We start from the raw sequence: 23,458 nt of genomic DNA, 5'->3' as shown, positions 1-23,458 counted from the left end.
CATTTATTAAGGCTAACTAAGTTAAAATTGAACACTTTAAAAAGGTGGTAGCCACACTTCAAAATTCGACCCATAAGCGAGTTTTCTCCGAAGTTGGGCCTCGAAAAACGCGTCGCAACTTCCGTCGCGCGGGACACGTATGTCCCGGCCGCCGTCCCGGGCGACTTCACGTGCTGCCCGCAATAACTTTGACACATGAGCAACGCTTTCTCTTGCGTCTTCCACTTGCAACTATAATTATGAAACAGAAAGAAAAATATTAGTTATTCCTATTTAAAAAAAACTATATATTTTTTTAGTCGTAATTACAAAGTCTTCGACATTAAAGACTTAATAAGGTGTTTATTTTCAATGTCCTTATCAAGTGCAGATATATTTAGGTGCAAATAGACTCAGACACAAACTGAGCTATTAAATCATGGCATCTCCAAAATCTAAATCATTGACTACAAAATTGCCAATAAAATTGGATCTAAGAAAGTTAATATTTGTTTAAAATTAAATATTTAAATTTAAACTTTATGGTGCCTGTACAAGCCAAGATATTAGACGCTTTTATATATCTACTCGGCTTATAACACTGTGTGAAATACCTGTTCTTCGTTCTGCAAAGTATGGGGGTATATCCGTATCCACTGGCCAACCCGTCCCGCGGCCCGATCCCAACGCACACCATTGCCCCAAGCGCACGCACTCAACATTTTCCGTCGGGACGCCGCTGTAGCGTAACCGCCGCGCCAAGTTTCGTCGACTGCGTCCGCGGATGTCATGGCCGCACCCGTAGATGACTGCGATCATTTTTTTTTATATTAATATTATTTTATATAATTTAATATTTATACTAATATGTACTACTAATACTACTACTACTAATAAGATAAAGTGTAGTTTAGTTGTAGTATTTTTAAATCTACATTTCAATATTTATACACTTAGATAATAAAGAAGTATAAAATTACTTTAGGATATCTTATATAAAATTAATTACATTTGAATGACATATTTTTGAATTTGAAATAAAAATAATAAGTTGGCAATGACTTGAGTTATTTATTTATGTGAGATTAACTCACTACTACTACAATAAATAAGCTAATTAATAGAAATATACACACCTGGATCTCTATGACGTCAGAACTTAAAACAGTTGAATTCTTGAACAACCGGCCCGTTTGTACATCTCTAGGTTTTTCGTGTATATCCTACAAAAAATATTTTTTTGTTCTACAGTAAAGAAAAATTCGTTTCACTAAATTTTTAAAGCTAATCTTAATAAATATAGTACATAAATTAGGTTGTGGCAACTGTTTTGTAAACTAGTAACTGTATATGTAATTAATTGAAATCATGAATCTCCCTGTCAGTCTATAGTCAGTCGGTGGCTGGCTTATGAGATCACAGATCCAGAGTAGCTGGATTCAAACCCTGGTTTAGTTATACCTGGCTCTAGTTTTGTAAAGCATTTAAAGCCTTTGAGTCTTCGGTGCTCGCCGGAGGATAAGAAACAAAAGACTGCACAAAAACTTACTTGTGGACTGTAATGTAATCGGTTCAATTGAAAATCTCATAAAAGAACTTATTTTTATGTGCCACCTAGAAATAATTCGTTATAACCACTATACTACTATTATAACCATTCCTTACATAGCCAATGATTTACCAACCAATGGAACTAAGATGACACTGGCTCACTAACACTTTTAACCAACACAACAATATTGTATTGTTACTTGATGGCAGTATACCTGATGAGCGGGTGGTATATAGACAAGCCTGCACAAGTACCACAAAGTATACCAGCGTGTATTCAAAATAAAACAAGTATTGAGCAACGGCTTACTGAGGCAGGAAACTTTTCAGTCGTAGGCGCCTGTAAGTTGACGCAGTGCACAGGCAGCGCCCGCCGCCGTCGTAGACGACGTGTCCCGCGGCGCTGTCCCGATATTGACACGCGGGACGAAACTACTTTTGACACTCCGCTTTCATCTTCAGAACTATAACTAAAGTAACCAAAAGGCTCTTAATTTAAACTTGTAATAAACCAATGATTCTTCGAACGTTGTTATAATATTTGCCTCAACTTTACGACCGATACAAAGAACTGAGTTGATTTAATCGAAACCAAATATTAAATTGAGTTTTATTGTATTTAAATTTAATTTAACTAACTTTCACTTTAAAGTTAAATTTAATAACAAAACCTAAGTTTTATTTGGCCAGGTGTTGGCAAAAAATAAATGTAAGTAAATATTATTAACCAAATGGTGAAAAATAAAAATTAGGTACCTGAATTTATGTAATCTTTTACGTTTTTCATTAACTTTTATTTAAAAAATTAACCTAAAAGATACAAGCTTCTCGTTCTAGCTTTGTTCGAGTGAAATGAACGTTTTATTTACTTCCCGATTTCCGCGTGGTAATTGATTCAAGATAGGCTAATAAATTACATTGCAAGCAAATCAAAATCAAGTTAGTGACAATGAGGATTATTTTAAGTACAAAATATATGATTAAGAATAGAGTTTTATATTTAAGAAAATGCTAAAGTCTATGAGCGGACTGAAGGCTGCCTTCTGTTATAAATGAAAATTCAAGGATAATATTAATTAAATATATAATACTTATTAAGAGGTTGCGTAGGACCCTGGAGTAAGCACAGGCCCGTGTGCCTCATGGGTAGACCCAACAGGTCGAACAGTTCGTGAAGCATAGGCTGTTTCACGATGACGTCAGCTTCACAATCCGCTCCAAGTGCGGGTGATAAATTAACCTGAAAATATATTTTGAATAATTAATAAAATATTAAATCAATTTGGCATCAAAAATAAAATTTCTTGTCATTTGTATGCAGAAGAAAAAGAATGGGTAATAGAACGCAGCCTTGTGGAACACCAACATTGACACATTTTAAACCAAAGCATTCACAACTGACAACGACTAAACAAAGGTCATGTTCAACAGCAACAACAACAACAGCAACCTGTAAATTTCCCACTGCTGGGCTTCCCCTCCTCTACCTTTTGAGGAGATGGTTCGGAATATATTCCACCACGCTGTTCCAATGCGAGTTGGTGGAATACATGTGTATTCCAGAGTGTCAGAATTTTCATGAAATTAGACACACGCAGGTTTCATCACGATGTTTTCCTCCACCGCCAAGCACGATATGTATTATAAATATAAATTATGGACATGAATATTCAATTGTTATTGCCTGGGTTTGAATCCGCCATCATCAGTTAAGATGTACGCGTTCTAACCACTGGGCCATCTCGACTTTTTAGGTCATGTTCGATGTTGATTATGTTGTTTAGAAAAATCACGTTATATTGGTCGACCGCTTGAATAATCTATAATATTAATAAACAAATAACTTTAACCAAGCTATTATTGGAATTTTGGAAGTAATATTAAAATAGATATAAGTAGTTAAGTGGAATAGCGCTGTGTTGTAAATATTTATTAATCAAGAATTAGTAGTAGTGTACAATATAGCATAGCTATTAGCAAATTGCACGAAATTCGTAAAGCGAATGTTTGCTTTCTATTCAAATAGACTATATCTATATTATATACCTTTATGGAGCCGAGATGGCCCAGTGGTTAGGCGTATATCTTAACCGATTGCGGGTTCAACCCCAGCACCACTGAATATTCGTGTGCTTAATTTGTGTTTATTCTTAATTCATCTTGAGCTGAAAAAACCTGCATGTGTCTATTTTTAACGAAACTCTGCCATATATATATCCCCAAATACGCACTGGAGTAGCGTGGTGGAATATGGTCATAAGATTCTTCTCAAAAGGTGAGGCGTTGGTCCAGCAGTGGGAAGTTTACAGGCTGTTACTATTATATACATATGATGGTAAATTATTGCAATCTCAGATGTTATTTTATCTTTAATTTATTTATGTCTGAATGTTTTTGGACCAACTACCTGTTGAACTGACATAACATCTCCCCTATCTTTCTTATTTTCTCTGACTGTTCATTTTATATATGGTTTCATTTTTCAATTAAGTCACACAGTATTTTAATAACAATTTTATTTAATTGTATAAATTACTGAGTACATAATACAGAGCGTTAGCGAAATCGTGCCAATCAGGTATCTTTCGGCATATATAGCTGTTTGTTTTAATATGTATTCTTGTATGTTATAGAACATGACATAAATAATGATATTGAATTATTTTAAGGTTTAGTAATAAACAATATTAACAATCGTTATGATCCGAGATGGCCCAGTGGTTAGAACGCGTGCATCTTAACCGATGGTTTCGGGTTTAAACCCAGCCAAGAACCACTATATATAGTATATGTTTAATTGTGTTTATAATTCATCTCGTGCTCGGCGGTGAAGAAAAACATCGTGAGGAAACCGGCATGTGTCTAATTTCATCGAAATTCTGCCACATGTACAATTCCACCAACCCGCATTGGATCAGCGTGGTGGAATATGTTCCAAACCCTCATGTCTTCTTAATGGAATAGGAGGCCTTATCTCAGCAGTGGGAAACTTATAGGCTGTTACTTTACTATGATAAACTTTTATCAAGTTGCTTTTTTAAACACATCAATGTTATTTTACTAGACAAACATAACATTATAGAATATAATGACTGACCAATTATACGTTTATGGATATAATACATTATATATTTAATCATTCATGACCATAATTATACATAATTATGGACATGAATGATTAAGCATTTATATTTTTAACGATAAATCATTACATACTATAAAACAAAGTCGCTTTTTCGGTCCCTATATTCCTATTTAAGTTTAAATCTTTAAAACTACGCAACGGATATTGATGCGTTTTTTTTTTAATAGATAGAACATTTGAGAAGAAGGTTTTTATACATAATACACGGACAATTTCGTAAAGAAACAGATACTTTTTGAAGTTTCTACTGTGATGTCATATCATTGCACCCGTGCGAAGTCGGGGTAGGTCGCTAGAGTACATTAAAAAAAAATTAGAGTATATTGTAAACCTGAATATTTATGTTCCTAAACAATCGAAAATTGGAATATGAGGGATATTGATCAGTCATCGCTCAAACACGAAAATTAGAAAAAAATTAGATTGTGTAAATTTTCTTTATGATCACTTGTGAGTTATGAGTTACATAGCTTATTATTTTAACTACCTATATTATTTTCACAACAAAATTTATCCGCTTATTTCATTTTTGAATAGTATTTTAACCTTCTTATTATTATTACCTACGACATTGTCAAAAACTGTACCAAGCATAGTATCTAAAACTCGTTTAATAATTACCTCAATTAGCCAAGGTTTCAAAGAATCATCAAGCAGTACGTCAAAACCATAAAATTCGAAGCAGTTTCTCGCGGGGGGAGTCCCCGCCGCTTGTGCTAGCAACGTCAGCGTAACAAGAGCCCTTATCCTTTGCCAGACGAGCCATTCAACCGCACCCCATCTACCGACGAGAGCCCGCCTCACTTGCTTCAGAGTCCACTTACAACCTGAACACGAGAATCATACTACTAACGCCATCTATTGAATAAACTCAGCACAAATGCATTAAATAACTGCAACTAATATTCAGATGTCACTAATATATGAATCTGTGCTGCAGAACTAGAGATAGACTATCGATAGTTGACCTCGAAAATTATTCAGGACATCGATGGTATTATCGATAGTATCGACTAGTAATAGTATCGATAGATAAACAATACTATTGGTTACAACGACACTATATTGATACTATCGATATTTTTGATTTGACAAAAGATATTTAAACAAGGGGGTCGATATTACAAAACTGTCGAACCTTTCAATGGTATCAATAGTAATGACTTATTGCAATACTATCGATAGTATCAATAGTGCTGCTAACGGGTAGATATCGATAGACTATGGGTACTATCGCTAAAACCTTAACTATCGATAGATTATCTATATGCAACACTAATATCAATGTATTTAAAGCAAGACTATTAAAACGACTACGTATTTAACGACTATAAAAATTTACCGCTGCCAATCCTGTCCTTGCATTCTGCGTACCTCGGTCCAGTTTTATTAAGTGAGGAATTCGTTAAATGCCTGTACGGGTTATGGATATCGGTTAATGTATATTTATCTGTACCTGTAATAGAAAAAACATATTTATTAAAGGACGGCTACTAACATGACGTTAAAATTTAGAACGAACAATATCGTGTAACCCATAATATTAATAGGTACTAGGTTTAAAATTAACAATCTCTGCTACCCTTTCCAGTCAGTGACTCTTTTATGAAAGCAATCAAGAAAATCTCCGAAAACGTTAAGTTAGGTTAAATGACAGCACACCTTGAAAGGAAGATAATTTACAGCATTTAAAAACAAAATAAGTGTTGCATACATAAGGCTTTATACAGCAGGCTAGGAAACAAAACCTAGTTAATTACTAGTAAGGGACACTTGTATCTGGAGGCCCCTTGTATCTTACATATAAAAATGTATGAACAGTCTTCCATATAATGAAAATTGAAAACTATTACGAAAGGTGACAAAAAAATGTTCGCCGATATTATATTGACGATCCTTCTCAACACATTCCTTCGAATTTCAAAATTTAGTAGCAATATTGAAACATTTGCACGTTATTTTTGGTGAGTATTTTTCAATTGTACTCCCATCGACTTACCGAACCTAGCGAGACCCTCGGCGTACATATACGCTGTGAGTGGTCTATACCCCGGTACGCAGACGTACAGACGAAGATCAAACTTGTAGCCCGCAATCAGAAGCGGACGCTCGATGTATCTTTGGACAACAGCTGGTCCACCGCAGCGCATGTCACACACACTCTGTAATAAAATAAAAATACAAGTTTGGAATATGTACCTAGTTAATAGTTGCGTGAGTAGCAAAATAATGTAACTTGTTAGTAGGGCTTTGTGCTATTCCGTTTGGGGAGGAACTACCCACCTTCAGATATTCTACGGCTAATCAGCAGTACCCAGTATTGTTGTGTTCCGTTTCTGAGGGTAAGCGAAGGCACAAGAAGGCGATGTAGGCGAGGGCTAATATTTCTTACACCAGCAATGTTTATGGGCAATGTTTATAGGGAATGCAGTCCCGGGATCCCGGATCCCGACATCCCAGGATCCCGACCTTATTCCGGTCTTAAAAATCCCGGAATTAGATTTTAGCAAAACCAGGATTTTTGGCATTAACGAAAAAGCTAAATAATAATACTGTTTTCTTAGTAAATTTTTGTGTTTAATACAATTTAAAGTCATAATCATTTTGGTTAATGTTTTAGAAGACTATTTGCTTCTTATTTGTGCACAATGAAGTGTTAATGATTGTGTTTAATTTTATAGTAACCTAAAGTTCCAAATTGTTTCTAAGAAGAATTTTATGTTTAATTCATTAGTTTTAAACATGATTTCAAGTTGAATAACTAAAACAATAGTTAAAAAAGTTAATGTATTAGATGTTTATTTTTGTTTACATTGACACGGAGGTTGACAAAAGACTGCTGAGTTTAAATAAAAATGATAAACGATAATTTTCTTTTCGTCGTCGTTTTTAATAAAAAATATTAATCCCGGGGCTATCCCGAAATTCCGGGATTGTCTTTATTATAATTCCAGGATTGAAAATAGGGCCCGAGATTGCATTCCCTAGATGTTGACCACTTACCCATCGGTTGGCTCATTTGCTCGTCCCGTCTTACTTATATTTAAAGAAAGCCTTTCAGCGTTGAATTAGCAATACCTCTTACACTTGATTTTTTTTTAATAGATAAGCAAGTGTAACACTTCTATATTGAATGATGATATTTGACTATGACGTTTGAGCTTACTCGTATCTGACCTTTTACAAGACAACTGCATGTTCTTGGTGAGGAACTGCTTTTAGATTCATAGGCATTTCGTGAAAACAAACCTTTACAAGAACGTCCAAATAATAATTGAATCGATTACAATTTAAACTAGATCTATATAAATTTAACGAGATCTATATACATAACATTCGTGTTAAAATATATTAAATAAACCGCGTGGCCCAATGTAATTCCTTCTTTTTGTTAGTAAATAATTCGACATATTCGATACGACTCGCGTGTACGACCATACACATGTCGTGCGCGTGACATATCCAAACAACAACCGTTTAAAGTTTTTAAATCAATCAGTTCAACATACTCAAACGTATGCAATACGAGAAGGTATAGGATTTTGGGACTTGGTGGTAAAACTTTGTGCAAAACTGCCTGGCTAGATATCACCCACTCATCAGATATTCTTCCGCAAAACAGCAAGATTTAATATTGTTGTATGAGCCAGGGTACAGGCACAATCAAAGGCAAATTAAGATCCTTGTATTTTTGCTTAAAGCGCCCGAAGTCTATGGGCGGTGTTGACCAGTAGACTATTTTTTCTAATTGAATAAAAAGAAAAGGAAACTCACAACTATTACAACAGAACAATACGGAACTGAGAAAAGTTGTTAACTATAAGGAAAATTATTCAAAAGCGTGCCTTTGCAAGATAGCGCGCTTATTAACAAAACTAAAATTGCAGCATTTGCTTTTCACAAATCAGGTTCGAACTGTGTTTGATTCCATCGCATATGCACATAGTGGCTATCTGTTTCTAAATTTAAAAAAGTCAAAAAGATATCAATATACAGACGATAATGAACTCACAACGACTATATATTAAGATTACAACAATTATATCCTTATCGAATACATGTTTCAAAGTTTATAGTATTAATGTTAAATAAAACAATACTTTTATCATTTTATTTCGCGGACTTTTGGACCTACCGTAGTGTATATGTTATGCGCACTTGTAGTTTACTTCTAAGCCTTAACGTAGGCGGAACGTATGACCTGCCTCAATCGCGTGTTCACCTGTACTCTGTACAGCAATTCAGCCTAAAACTTATGCCCATTACTAACGTAAGGATCGCGATATTGTAAACAATAAATTATGGAATTCTAAGTATTGCCTTGTCTAATATTTACTTCTGATCTCATTAAAGACGAAAAGTCTGAAATAGATGATACTTGTAACATTCCAAAAAAGGTTTATGCGTAACACTATGGAAATATAGGTTTATTGGAGTCTTTGATTTTATCTCTGCTGTGCGTATTCCTTTGGCGTCGCAAACGGAAAACTCATAGTATTTCAGTAACTGCGATTATATCCTTATCAATCAGTATTGTAAGAAGAAACTCGAAACTCACCGCAAAAAACTAGGTTAAAATATCAGGGGGACAAGTCGTCCTGGCAGTGTCGCTCGATGTGGCGAACGCCTTCAACAGTCTTCCCTTTGAGACAATACGGGAGGCACTCCGATATCATGCGGCGACACTTCTCGCGGGCGATCCGCCCTGGGAGCTCCAGGCGGAGGTGCTCGCGGAAGTGTACCGGTTCCGGGTCGGGGTGAGGGACCGCGGCGACCGTCCAGGGTCAACGGAGATCGGGCGGATCAGGACTCTAGCCCAGCAAGCCCTGATCGTCCGATGGCAGGAGGATCTGGGGTCACCCACAGCAGGCCTGGCGACAGTGGAGGCGATCCGTCCCCACTTGAGTCGCTGGGTTGAAAGGAAGCACGGTACCAGTACCCCGGGAATTCCCCGTAGGAGTTGGAGGCCCGCATAGGCGGGCCGACCGTCAGGGCGTCACGGTAGCATGCGTAAGCGATCCCGTGGCGTCCGCCGAAAGACGGAGAGGGTACCGCTGGTTTTTTAGTGGGTAAACCCGGCGTACTTGGGCGCACGAGGCGTCCAGGGCTCCGGGGAGTCCCACACCCCCCCCCCCACTTTCCATCACGTGGGGGAAGCGCGTAAAGCGTTTTTCCAGCGAGAAAAAAAAAGGTTAAAATATCAGATAACATTTCAACCTCGACTATAGTAATCATCTGTTTTGTCTGTAAATTATTATTTTTAATTACTCAATAAATATGAGACAAAATCACATACATTACTCTGATCCCAATGTAAACAGCTAAGGCACTTCTGTTATGGAAAATCAGAAGTAATGGACGATACCACAAGACAACTTAGAAAACTAATAATCTCCATCGAATCGGGCGCGAATCGAACCCGGGACGTCGGAGTGGCGTAACCATGAAAACCGGTGTACACACCACTCGACCATGGAGGTCGTATTATATATTGTATATTAGCAACAATAAAAACCAAAAAAAATGTTTATAATAACATATTCAAATGACGTATCAATGTAAAACATTTGTCAACATTTCACGCTTGAGATCAAAAGTGAATACTTACATAATCAAACTGCTGGTGTGCTATATAAGGTCGCAAATGTGGAAAAAAGTAATGATGACGTAAATATTTTGCATAAACAGGTGACATAGAATGCGTCACCTGTACTTACGCACGGACGTGACACCTGACAAGCTTATTAGTCATATCACATCTAACGACAAAGATAAAATCTTTCGAGGTAAATACAAGAACTAAAGTGCCGCCAGCGTTTTTCACTCTAATTCTGCTATCTGTGAACATGGAAATGGTTCATATATCTGCTTTTGCTCTATTATACAATAATACTCTGTTTTGGAAGGCATAGGCCCTTAAAACATTTTCTTAGCTTACTGATCAAAAGTAGGATACATTTTTATATTTTATTTAATTTTTTTCATTCCGAACTTTCTCTTGACTTTGAAAACTTTTTAAAGGTGTTCATTATTTTGATCTACCTCGTATGATTCAGCCAACTTACTCAATGTAAGCGCAAAAAAATCTACTAAATTTTCTGTAAAACCTCACCTCTAAAATTATCAGCGCTTCTCTAGTATATTATTTAGCATAATTTATGATCCAAATCCGTTGCGTAGTTTTAAAGATTTAACTACATATGTATAAGGACAAACAGTCAGGGAAGTAACTTTGTTTTATACTTTTTAGTGATGAATTCTATATTGTGAAGTTTTTGATTGACAAAGTTAAAGTAAAATATTACAATGACTAAAAATAGGCCAAAATAATAACAACATGTACCCACGCTCATATTCTTGATGGTAGGTCTTTATGCGAGCACATCTCAATAGATTGCACAGAGAACAAGGACACAAGGGACATAACATCTCAGTTCTCAAGGTTTGCAGCGAATTGGCAATGTAAGAAGGCATGGTCAATAGCTTTATGACCACTTACCATTGGCCCAATTACCAGAGTACCAACAAAAAAGCAATATGTATAGCTCGCGTCATGTAAAAAGAACGCTAGCAGTCAACCTGCGCACTAGACTATTTATCGGTCTATTTGGTGGTATGAGGTGCGGCGGGTCAAGCGCCGCATGCTCGCCGTTGCGCTATTGGTTCGTCAGTCGACCTTTGCTATCCACGCAGTGTCCACGTTACGTTTGTTCTCAAAATACCATCACGCAAAAAAGTTTTTATTACGAAATGGTTTTACATAGGAAAGAAAGAAATAATATTTATGACGTAAATTGTTTTATGAATAGAGAGGATGATATTAATGCAGTTGATAATAATTTATAACAATCTATAAAATGGTGGTCCGTTTTATAGATTGGCACAAAATGGTTCGAATCTAAATATTAAAAGGTTCAAAAGATTCGGAATTTCTTACTGTCTTTCTAACTAGCGACAAAAATAAAAGAACTGAACAACGCCTGCCTATGGTGTGCCTATCAAAATTTAATATGTAAACCCGTGAGCGAGGCTACTTTAAAAATAAACAATATGCCTAGTACTTTCTTGCTCGATAGTACACATGCGCAAGCACACCCCCTCCGCTTTCTTCCAGCGTTCTTTTTACACGACGCGGTCTATACATGCACGTACATATAACAAATATAGCATAAACGGTCTCATAAAACAACAGATTCAAATCTTATTCCGTAACACATTATCCTGTTAACTCATTTAATGTTTTAAAAAGTGTAATCCTATTGATATAAAATGACCGTACTTAGTATTCAGATGATAAGTCGTTACATACAGATAACATCTATAAAAATCCAAACTGTCACATTCGTGTAACTTTACGTGTCCAAGACCACGTACGTAAACGACCTTATAAATCTTGCGAATATAACACTGCATAAAATTACTTTACTTAAATATAGTCACTACACATACATAAGCATACATATACACAAGCATCCTACTTAATATTATAAATGCGAAACTTGATAAGGATGGATGTATGTTTATCTTTCACGAAAAAACTGCTAAACGGATTTGGATGAAATTTTACATTAATACAGGTTATGCATTAGAATAACACATAGGCTACAATTTATAATTATTTTTTGCTATTTGGTCATAATGTATCGATAAATATCAAGTACCCGTGAGAAGTCAAGCGGGTCGCTCTACATATATAGATTAGAAACTATTAAAACGTGAAGACCAGAGCTTGTTTAGTAAATAAAAATGCTCCTTCTAGTCTACTTAAGCTAAAGATCTAGGTATGTATAATTAGCCCCGTTTCAGGCATAATAAGAGCCCGTTTTCCAGTAATGATCTTGCGAGCTCTTCTTTGTACCCAATTATTTGTAAATGACCTTGCCAAATGGATCACCAATCCACACTGACACACGGAATAAGATCTTTATCCACGCATACAACATTAATTAAAACGTATAAAGATTACAAGGAAAACTGATATTTATCAGTTGATAGCTTTCATTTAAATTGATCTATCGTCTAATACAATCACCCAGTTTAGCTGAAACTTATAACAACAAAATCAACAACAGCCTGTAAATTCCCACTGCTGGGCTAAAGGCCTCCTCTCCCTTTGAGGAGAAGGTTTGGAACAACTTCCACCATCTGTTCCAATGCGGGTTGGTGGAATACACATGTGGCACAATTTCTATGAAATTTGTCACATGCAGGTTTCCTCACGATGTTTTCCTTCATCGCTGAGCACGAGATGAATTATAAAGAGAAATTAAGCACGTGAATCAGCGGTGCTTGCCTGGGTTTGAACCCGCAATCATCGGTTAAGATGCACGCGTTCTAACCACTGGGCCATCTCGACTCAAAAAAAAAATTATAAAGGGTTTCAGTTCTGGAGATGATTCAATATGACATTTCAAATGACATATAAAAAATATAGGTTAGTTTTTAAAAAATATATTTTTTAGGGATGTCACTTAAAAAATAACTCATCATTATCGTCGTAATTTTTTTAATACAGGCAGTCCTCTACTTACGGCACTTTAGGTTCTCAAAATACGCAACGTAAATTGGAACCACGTATTATTTATATAGGTTGTGTAAATCGGCAATAATCGGTTTTACGAATTTTACCGATTCTACATCTAAGTTGTGTCGTACTATAAGTCGAGACACAGAAGATTCATTCGCTTAATAGCTAGTAATTTAGTTTTGGCGCGGTCCCCCAACGCGAAGTATTTTTTTTTTAATATTAATACATACTTATACATATTGGTACCTTAGGATTAATTTTCTTTTATTATTTATTACTTTTTAAAGGTAGCCTATGTTTTTTGTGTCGGGGGTTTTCAAAAATTTTAATTTAAATTTTTTTCTTCTTGCTATGATATTGACCTCGCTGACAAGTGAATTCTCCTATGCCGGAAAACGAAACAATTGACGTATGCTTAAGGAATAGTGCCAAGCATTGTTGGACGTAACTTGAAACGACGTAAGTTGCGGACTGCCTGCATGCTATTTTTGGACTTGCAGCTTCACCCATGTTCGATGGAGACTAGGGATTAGTTGCGCTATATAATTTACTGTACTTCTGACTTTACTCTCCAAGGTATACGAAATTTCATGAGGATCGTTTAATATTTCATGAAACTGAACCAAATAAATAAACGCATTAACGCATATATTACTTAGGATAAATAATAATTGTAGATGTACGTTACCCTAAATAGGAATATTCCTCGTCCTTGACTCTGAGCGACTGGCTTGTGTATCCACACCACGCTGGGGCCGGTGGCGTCATCACTGCGTCTTAAACGAGAACACTCCGAAACCAACTTCGCGTATTCCAGAGGCAGATGAAAGCAGGGCGGGCTGAAATTGTTATACATATTTATAATTATTACACACATATACATTGCCGATATGGCCCAGTGGTTAGAACGAGTGCATCTTAACCTATGATTGCGAGTTCACACCCACACAAGCACCACTGAATAAATTAATTAATTCATGTCCTTAATTTGTCGGTGTCGGTGAACACTTTTTTTTTATACATTTATTTTAATGACACAACTGTTATCCGATACTTAAAAACAAGTTCGCAATTTTCCTGTAAATCCAGTAGTCTAGTAGATTTTACTAGTGTGCCTATGAGGGGTCAGAATACAAGTCTCTGGATAAATTATTAATTTAAAAAAATTATAAACCGACATGTGAAATACGGATTCGCGCACTGATGGCTCCGTACCACCAGACAGATGTATATTGATATAAGTATCTATTTGTATAAACAGGCACGGATTTTCTCCTACAAGATATTGCTTCTTGACAAAGTTCACGGTTCTAGGTCAACGAAAAGTTAGGTACATAATTATATTGTATCGATTCCCTTCGCAAATCATAAACGGCCATATCATTTGATGCATAGACAGACACATCATTTGGTATTAATTTCATCTTAATATAGATCTATGCATATATATAGGTATATGCTTTCTGAGAAAATGTTCTTGACGATTTAGCAGATAGACGGACTTCGAAGCGTTCTTATAAGAGTTTTTCCTTCAGATATACGGAACCCTAAAATATAAGAAATGAAGAAAGAAGAAAAAAGTACAAAACACGCAAATTCATATGAATAGTTCTATAAAAAAAAAGACATATTAATTTACCTAATTTATATATAATTGAATTTCACAACAAAATAGAAAGTCTTATTTTTGTGTTCTACTTTTAAAACTGAAAGTAGCGTGCCGACCAGTTGCTACTCATAGCGAAAACGTCATCAAAATAATTCCTTATAAAACAAAACTATGGCATTGACTTTTTCATGGGAGAGTCACGCGAGCCGCGGTACCACTTGGCATAATTACGATTCATTAATATAACCCGACTATAATTTAATATTGCCTCCAACCTTCACCTTCGTCCCGAACGAACAATACGTAATTCGACCTTAAATAAACTTCGCTAATTTAATATCCGCGAGAACTTTATTTCTTAATATTTCGTTTTAAACATAATTCCACTGAAGTTGTATTATATTGCTATTATAAACAAGTTAGTATTGCAATTATGCCGTCGGAACTTTTGCAGTCTGATAGTTTTAAATTAATGTTTTCTATAATACCACAGCGAGATGGCCCAGTGGTTAGAATATATGAATATTACGCTTAGACTATGGGTTGAAACCAGGCAAGCAATACTAAGTATTCATCACTTACTTTTTTTTATTCTATGTGAAATAATCTCATGTTTCAAATTCCATATTTCAACTGGACGATACTAAGACCATTACAAAACTTGAATCAACAATTAACAATTAAATTAGTTGACTAAAAGGGTAAGTATATCTCATCTATATATCATCCTGTACCGAAGATTGTCTGGCTGATTTCGAATACAATGGCCAATCTACAGGCTAGCCAACCACATACACTTGTATATATACATGTGTGCGTAGGTAAATATGCACTCCCATAATCCAATGGTAGGCAAAACAAACACGACTGAAAAGAGTTCAGGCTTGCTTTCCTGAAAAGGCAGTATACAGATTTGTAACTCCTAGACTTCGTACTGTTACTGAAAATGTTTACAGAAAAATCGATGTACAGACCAGCCTCATATCATCGAAAAAAAATCAAAATAAATTTTATTCAAGTAGGCTTTTACAAGCACTTTTGAAACATTTTACAATTAAGTGAAGCTACCACCGGTTCGGAAAGTAGATTCTACCGAGAAGAACCGGCAAGAAACACAGTAGTTACTCTTTTTCAACAATTAAAAATACAAAGTCATGTTAGTTAATACAATTATTTAATTTAATATATCCTGCTTGGAAGTCAATAGGTTTAATTAACTCCACGATTTTTTATCATCTTGTATCGAATTATATGCATTTTTACCAACGTATTTTTTTACAAACAATTTGAATTTACGAAACGGCAAAGTTAAAAATATCTAAAGTAAAAAAAAAAGTAAAGTAACAGCCTCTAATTTCCCAATGCTGGGCTAAGGCCTACTTTTTCCATTAAGGAGAGGGTTTGGAACATATTCCACCACGCTGTTCCAATGCGGGTTGGTGGAATGCACATGTGGCAGAATTTCGATGAAATTAGACTCTTGCCCAAGAAGGATTTATTGACTTTGCGGAGTCTTGGCGTTATAAGCTTATCCTTACTCCTAGTGCACACAATACAATAATTATCACTGATTTTATCAAAGTGATCAATGTTACTGTGAATATACATAACATTGTTGTAAATATACTATGACGTGACAGTGAGTATTCCTACTTTGCTAAAAACATCCCGAAGAAAGTCTCTAGCTCCAAGATTATAAATAGACCGGATATCCTCATATTAATATAAAATGGCTTGAAGAAAGACTATACCTTATTTAAATAGATATATTTAGAAAAAATTTTACGTCATATTGTCGAAACGTGACGAGGAATTTCTCATTACACTCGAATAAAATTAAAGAGACCATTTCGATTTTATCCAGCGTATTTTAAAAAGAACTTACAATACCGTGCCGCACGCAACGACCGCGTGGGTTCATTCAAATAGCCAATGACGTGAAACGATTGACACGAGTCCCCATTGTATAGAGATCCACAAATACATGGGACGAACTCAACTCTATTCCCTGAGCAATAAGGAATAACAAATCAAAACATGCGTGAACAAAATACGATCAACGAAAGTTACTATTCTGCCTAATAGCTTGATATTTCGTATTGGAACTTTTTGTTGATTGTTGTTATTGGTATAACGCATTATTCGCTAATTTTATAACCTTCGATTATGGTTACAGGAAATAACGGATAATGTCTACCCATTTATATTGACAAACATCGTACGTAACTGAAATGTTATAATAAAATGTTATGTAATAAAATACTAATCTTCTTGGTTATGGTTCCCTTTACAAAAGCCTAGCGCGAGAATGTGTTCGTAACATAGTTATTTTAATTTTAATAAATTTACTCTATTTTATTTGGACTCTAAAATATATTTTTGTAATTATTCGTTAACTATAACTAGATCATTATGTATAGTGATCATTTAATTCCATAGGAGAGGAAAGAAATGATACATTTTAGTTCCTAAACTTGATGACACATTGGCAATGTAAGGAGTGTCATTAATCCTGTCCATCTAAGCCATAAAAAACTGCCATTTTAAATTTACGCCAGTCGGGTATTGATACGTATATTTTATAGGCTAAAAGTCAACGCTTAGAATGCCTAATTTATAAATATCCACACAACAGATAAATAATGAAAAGTATTTTTTTTTAATTGTTGATATTCTAAGTTTGACGTAGCACGATTGCATGTCAACCTAAACCATAAAAAAAACGGGCAGTTTAAATTGATGCCAGTTGGATATTATAAGTAAGTATATTTTAGTGGCCAAAGGTCAACACTTAAATGTCTAATTTATAAATATCAACACCACAGATCAATAATGAAAAATATTGTTTTTAAATTATTGTCATTTTCAGTTTGACGTAGCACGACGAATACAAAAATATTGGGGGTACAATTACCTCCCTTCATTTTACAACCTCGATTAGAATTTATGATTTTGCGTGTTGATTTTTTATTGGATTAAATTCAATAATTTATTCCCTGTTTTCGCCATCAACGTCCCCAAATTCAAATTATTAATCACGTATTTTAAAATCGCAAAGGTACTAAAATTACAATATTTCGTCATCTTCACGACATTCCATTGTAATAACAAAGATATGTCCTTTTTAACTGACAGTATAACTACCATATTTGTAAATATATATTTTGAATACATTTCATATACGTTATGTATTTTTCCGTAATTATTCGATAGTAGATGTATATATATATATTCTAGTAATAACTTATTATTTTATGACCACAACAAGCAACGCCACCTTCCTTTCTATCTGGCCTTTAACTATACAACAACAACAACAACAACAGTCTGTAAATTCCCACTGCTGGGCTAAAGGACTCCTCTTCCTTTGAGGAGAAGGTTTGGATCATATTCCACCACGCTTCCAATGCGGGTTGGTGGAAACTATACTATATTATAAAAAAAAATTGAGTGTCTGTTTATAATAATAAAGTAACAATTTTTGTCCATCTATTTGTTCCAGATAATCTCTAGAACAGCTAAACCGATTTTGACGAGACTATCATCAGGTGAAACAGCTAGCTGATGTCATAAGGAATAACTTAGACTACTTTTATTTTAGAATTACATATAAAATATAAATAAAGGCACGCTGCAATGTCCAAATAACTTAAGACGCACATGACGTTGCGGGCTTAGCTAGTTTCTTAATAAAAGTATTATCTAGACCCTGGCAACTTGTATGACGTAGCACGTGATAGATGAAATTGTCATAGTTGATTTCCATCAATCGAAAAGAGATATATTATGAACATGAACTTACATTTCGGATATATATAATGCTAACCTGAAATCATAAATGGATCCATAAATCCTCCTCATGCATCGCAATAGACGAGACAGACTATCCTTCCGACATATCGAACCTCCTTTAGGAATGTGGTTCATGAACTGAAAAAAAAAACAATATTATGAATTTATATTTAATTAAATAAAAGGCTTAGCACTAAAATTTATCAATTTATTTCTTAAACTATGCTAAATTAGAAGTCTAACTGATAGATTAAAGAGTTATAAATTATTATTATACTATATATACATACATATATAAGGGGTTATGGTGTTGGCCCATTGGTTACAAGTCGTGAATCTTAGCCGCGATGATTTTAGGTTCAAACACGTTCATGTTTTCCTTCACCGCCGACCGCGAAATGAGATGTAGACAAAAAATTAAACTAATGCATATTCAGTGGTGCTTGCTTAGGTTTAAACCCGCAATCATCAGTAAAGATCCACGTGTTCACGCGAAAACATCGTAAGGAAAGCAAACATCGTGCAAGTTGCCCGAGGCGGATGAAAATCTATCACGTATATATAAATCCACATTGAAAAACCGCGGTGGAATATGCTCTAAACCTTCTCCTTATACCTATGACCTCTAATAAAGTCCAGTTTTATAGTATTAGATAAAAACTAGTTAATAATTTCGGATTATATGTAGAAACTAGTTTTTATCCGCGTAAATGCCTAACAGACAGACAGAACTAATTCCGCAATATTGATATAGATTTCATTGATGATTGATGTAAGTTATAAATCTTTATTTAATATTATAAATGAGAAAGCATCTCTGTCTGTCCGTCTGCCTATCTGTCGCTGTTTCATTTTTCCTGAAATTTGGTATGAAGCAAGTGTAAACTCCTAGAAAGGACATAGGTTAGTTTTCTGCCTAATACATGACAACCAACACTAAAAAACGCGATCGAAGCCACAAACAACTACTAGTTCCAAATAATTCGCTTGTAATGATAAAATGTCGATAGTAAAGCAATACGTGCACACGTTATTCATGCATTTCATTCGGAATTGCGACAGAGTTGCTTTACGAGTGACGTATACAATAAAACGGTACACGTGAATAAAAATATTGTCAAACAGCAACATCGATCATAAAACTATCGACGTTTGTCACAGTCTCGTAACTTTGGATTAGGCGTAGGCACGAGAAAACTCAATAGAAAACGTGAATGAATATAACCTATAACTATAACCGACTACAGTTCAAGCCATTTTATAGGCAGCTTGAGCACCCTACACAGTCCTCTAGTACCTATAAAAGTATTTTACTATAAATATAAACTATAGGATAACGCGTAATACCAGAATTGCAAGTAATATTTGGATGATTTATACGTTGTTTATTTTATTACTAGCCTCGGCTACGCACGGGTGCAATGCTGATACTAAACATACTACAGAATTTGTTTATGTCATAATATAAGACACTTCTAAAATTATAAGTATATCTTTACTACATTTTCCATGTATTATATACAAAAATCTTTCTCTCGAGTCAATCTATTTATTAAAAAAACCGCATCAAAATCCGTTGCGTAATTCTAAAAATCAAAGTACATGTATGCTTGTCTGTATGACTTTGTTTTATACTATGAAAAGATATGTTAATCCTAATAGTGTGAGCATATCTTGATTTCTGTATATAACTTTATGGGCATCGGTGGTTCTAGATTCTAGACGGTAAGCGATATAAAAAGTCGCAGCTTCGGTCCCTTTAGTTATTGTCTTATTCACTCCTAAAACAAGTGATAAGCTAAAAGGAGGTTTAAATAGGAATATTAGTAATTCCTTCATTAATTTGGGACAACTATTCTTTCTAAAAACTATTTATTTGGAAAATATTGATATATATAAATAATAATAATATAATGTGATGAAATTCTTATTACACTTCAATATAATTCTATACATAATTAAATAAAAATCATGATATATAATAATTTTTTTATTGTCGTAAATATATTAAGATAATGATATCGTACTAGCGAACTGAAGTGCCATTCAATTAGGCACGTAGGTTAGAATAGCGATGATTATTAAAACTGACGGGACCTAGAACATAGACCACGGACCAGTACACATAGCACACACACAGCTAAGTGAACCAATAACCTAAAAATTTTAGTGAAACGATTATCGAATTGATAAATTAGGTACCCCATACCAAATTATCAATATTTATTTCTTATGTGAATATGATCTTTACACAAACGTAATAACGTGTAATATCATGTGACCTAATATATTCTTCAATTTGACACGTCGATTTGATATCACGGGTTGAACTGACGCGGGAATCTATAGCGACGAATAGCGTCGAATGGCGCGATCGGGAGCTATTTCTATTGGTTGTGTAAATCGGTAGTAATTAGTTTTAAGAATTTTTCCGATGCTACTTCTAAGTTGTGTCGTACTATATGTATGTATACACTGGCAATAACTTTTTTGTTAGATCCAAATGCACAAGAAGTCGCAGATATAGATTATATATATTTCCAAAAACACAGCCATATAGTATTCAATTAAACGAAAAAATATATAATTAGTACATAGATATTACATAAAACATGTGTCATAAAATCATAATCGCCATTCACGGCAGTACATGTCAGTCAAGATTTGAATGCATTATTTTTTTTATAATGGACTCTTTGGCACTCGAGCTAGATACCTAATCATTATTATCAAAAAGGAAATAACTGTTATTACCGGTGTGCATGTACACGACCACAGGATATACAAAAAAGTAGATTAAATATCAAGGCTAAGCTAAAAAACAAGAATTTAAATAAAAAATATAATTATTTGAAAGGAGAATATTCAAGAATTAAATAATCTACAGATGTTATTTTAAATGGAGTAGATATTACGATTTTAATTAGATACAATGTTACTACTAAAACATCTACTATGGCATGTGGTCCAAAAGTTTGGCATAATTTCATCAAATCAAACTAAAAAAAAGTATCATTTATTGATTGTAGGTACATAAACGCATTTTTGAACCATTTTAAAGCTACCAATCTACAAGTGAATACTCGTTTAATTAACTTTAATGTAATCCTTTATTAAGTACTATGCCTTATTTTTTAACAACGAATCAATCTCCAAAGCGAACTTAACTCTTAAATAAAAAATACCACACTTAATACCAAAAGTACCAAAAAACTGTTCAGGTGTATTTGAATTTCCTTTACACAGATATACATATTACCCATTCGTACAGGCTAGTTATATATATAAGTATTCTAAACTATATATAGTTGAGTAAGTAAATACTCTTTTGAAAAACCTTTTTACATACGACCACAAATAAATATAAATGAAAACGTATCACCTGCCATTCACCCAAAGTTTTGTATGAAGTGGCAGGGAAAGCGCTCGTTCGCCACCAGAGATTCCATTTCTCTTCACTTCCGTTGTAACCTTGGTACAAGCGCCAGCCTCGCTCAGTACAAACCTAGATACCACAAAAAAAAATACATTTAACAACCCTTAAATTTAAAAAATAAAATTAGTATACCTCAAATATAGTATAGGCACTTGATGTGACTGTAATAATATATGTAATAAGTAGGTAATCTGTATTTTACACATACCTTAACAAGAAGACTTGGTCCAAAACCATTATCGTTTAACCGATAAATAAAGGGTTCATCATTATCAAATATTTGCGCCATTATTATTAATTTATCTAAAACATACATTTACCTATAATATGCTAAAAGTATAATAGTTTGTTTGCAATATAAAATCATAGTTATAATAGATTACATTCGAAACAAGTTTTACAAAACTCGAATCAATTATTCACCTTGATTATAAATCTTAATTCGAACGCAACTCGCAGTAAACGCATCTAGACTTATATTTAAATCCTACATTATAACACGTAACTTTCACGTTTACGTATTGGTTTCAGAATCCCGTGACAGGGCCCCGACTTGTTCGGCCGCGAGCCCACCCGGCACTGCTCCTGCAAGTATCAAAGGTACCCCGGTGATTTATAGCTGAGCATTCGTGACACGCTGCTTTTAGTCGAATCGGTAACTAAGTTAAATGCCTTTCGTTTAACGTAATAACGTGACGGTTCTATTTTTTTATCCATTGCACTTGTCACATTGACCTTTAAAACGAAACATGTAAGAAAACAAAAGTAACTTCAGAGCGCTGAGCATGAATATTAATAACCTAATTTGTTGGTTTGACTAACAAAGTCGTAAATTTAGTCATGTTAGAACTGTTAGGCCCATATTAGGCACGATATTATACTTCAAAGAAGTTCTGATTTTCCTGCTAACACTATAACAATGTGATAATATTTATACAAGCTGTTTAAAGGTCAGATAATTCATGGTTGTACTTTGGTGAGGAAACCACCTGACTCATGATGAAGGGATACATCAATATCAATAAACACACCCTTCGAAACTTGCTTTTGGTCCCCTACTCGATAATATTACGCAGGGCATATTACGACATTTACAAAAGAAATGAAAACGTTCTGGTATTCTCATAATTAATAACCAATATCGGAATCCCAAAGAATACATATATAAATAATAAGTATTATTACATGGGTAGAAAATTTCATCAACTGTGCTGATTGGTTGTTTTATATGAAATCTTCATCGTGAACTAGCTTTATATTTAATATAATCTTACAAATAAACTTCGAAATTATTTACTTAGTAGGTACACACCTACTTGAAAATAGTACATTTTAATTTTGTTCTTTTGTAACATATGTATTTATGAATATGTTCTAAAATAAATAAGTGTCCAGATCTCTTAAATCTCTATCAATGAG

At 34.5% G+C, this 23,458-nt stretch overlaps 1 protein-coding gene across 1 annotated transcript; it reads right to left on the bottom strand.

The window, feature by feature from the left end:
* LOC124530392 (probable tubulin polyglutamylase TTLL2) lies at positions 1-22,609 on the bottom strand. Its single transcript, XM_047104550.1, has 13 exons — positions 22,463-22,609; positions 22,248-22,342; positions 21,986-22,108; positions 18,638-18,741; positions 13,891-14,041; positions 6,675-6,837; positions 6,018-6,131; positions 5,297-5,502; positions 2,622-2,770; positions 1,841-2,000; positions 1,116-1,202; positions 594-788; positions 1-231 (listed from the first exon to the last, which is right to left on the bottom strand). Exons 2-13 carry the CDS (start codon positions 22,326-22,328, stop codon positions 37-39), a joined length of 1,728 nt encoding a protein of 575 aa, XP_046960506.1. The 5' UTR covers positions 22,329-22,342; positions 22,463-22,609; the 3' UTR covers positions 1-36.
* Between the last annotated feature and the right edge of the window lie 849 nt (positions 22,610-23,458).

The sequence above is a fragment of the Vanessa cardui genome, chromosome 6 (genome assembly GCF_905220365.1).
Source record: "Vanessa cardui chromosome 6, ilVanCard2.1, whole genome shotgun sequence".
NCBI lineage: Eukaryota > Metazoa > Arthropoda > Insecta > Lepidoptera > Nymphalidae > Vanessa > Vanessa cardui.
This window is presented reverse-complemented; position numbering and strand designations above follow the sequence as displayed.

Coding starts and splice junctions, on each gene's coding strand:
- LOC124530392 (XM_047104550.1), bottom strand. CDS start 22,328: ATGGCGCAAATATTTGATAATGATGAACCCTTTATTTATCGGTTAAAC. Junction 6,132..6,674: donor CGAGGGTCTCGCTAGGTTCG/GTAAGTCGATGG, acceptor TTTCTATTACAG/GTACAGATAAATATACATTA. Junction 5,503..6,017: donor CAAGGACAGGATTGGCAGCG/GTAAATTTTTAT, acceptor TCTCGTGTTCAG/GTTGTAAGTGGACTCTGAAG.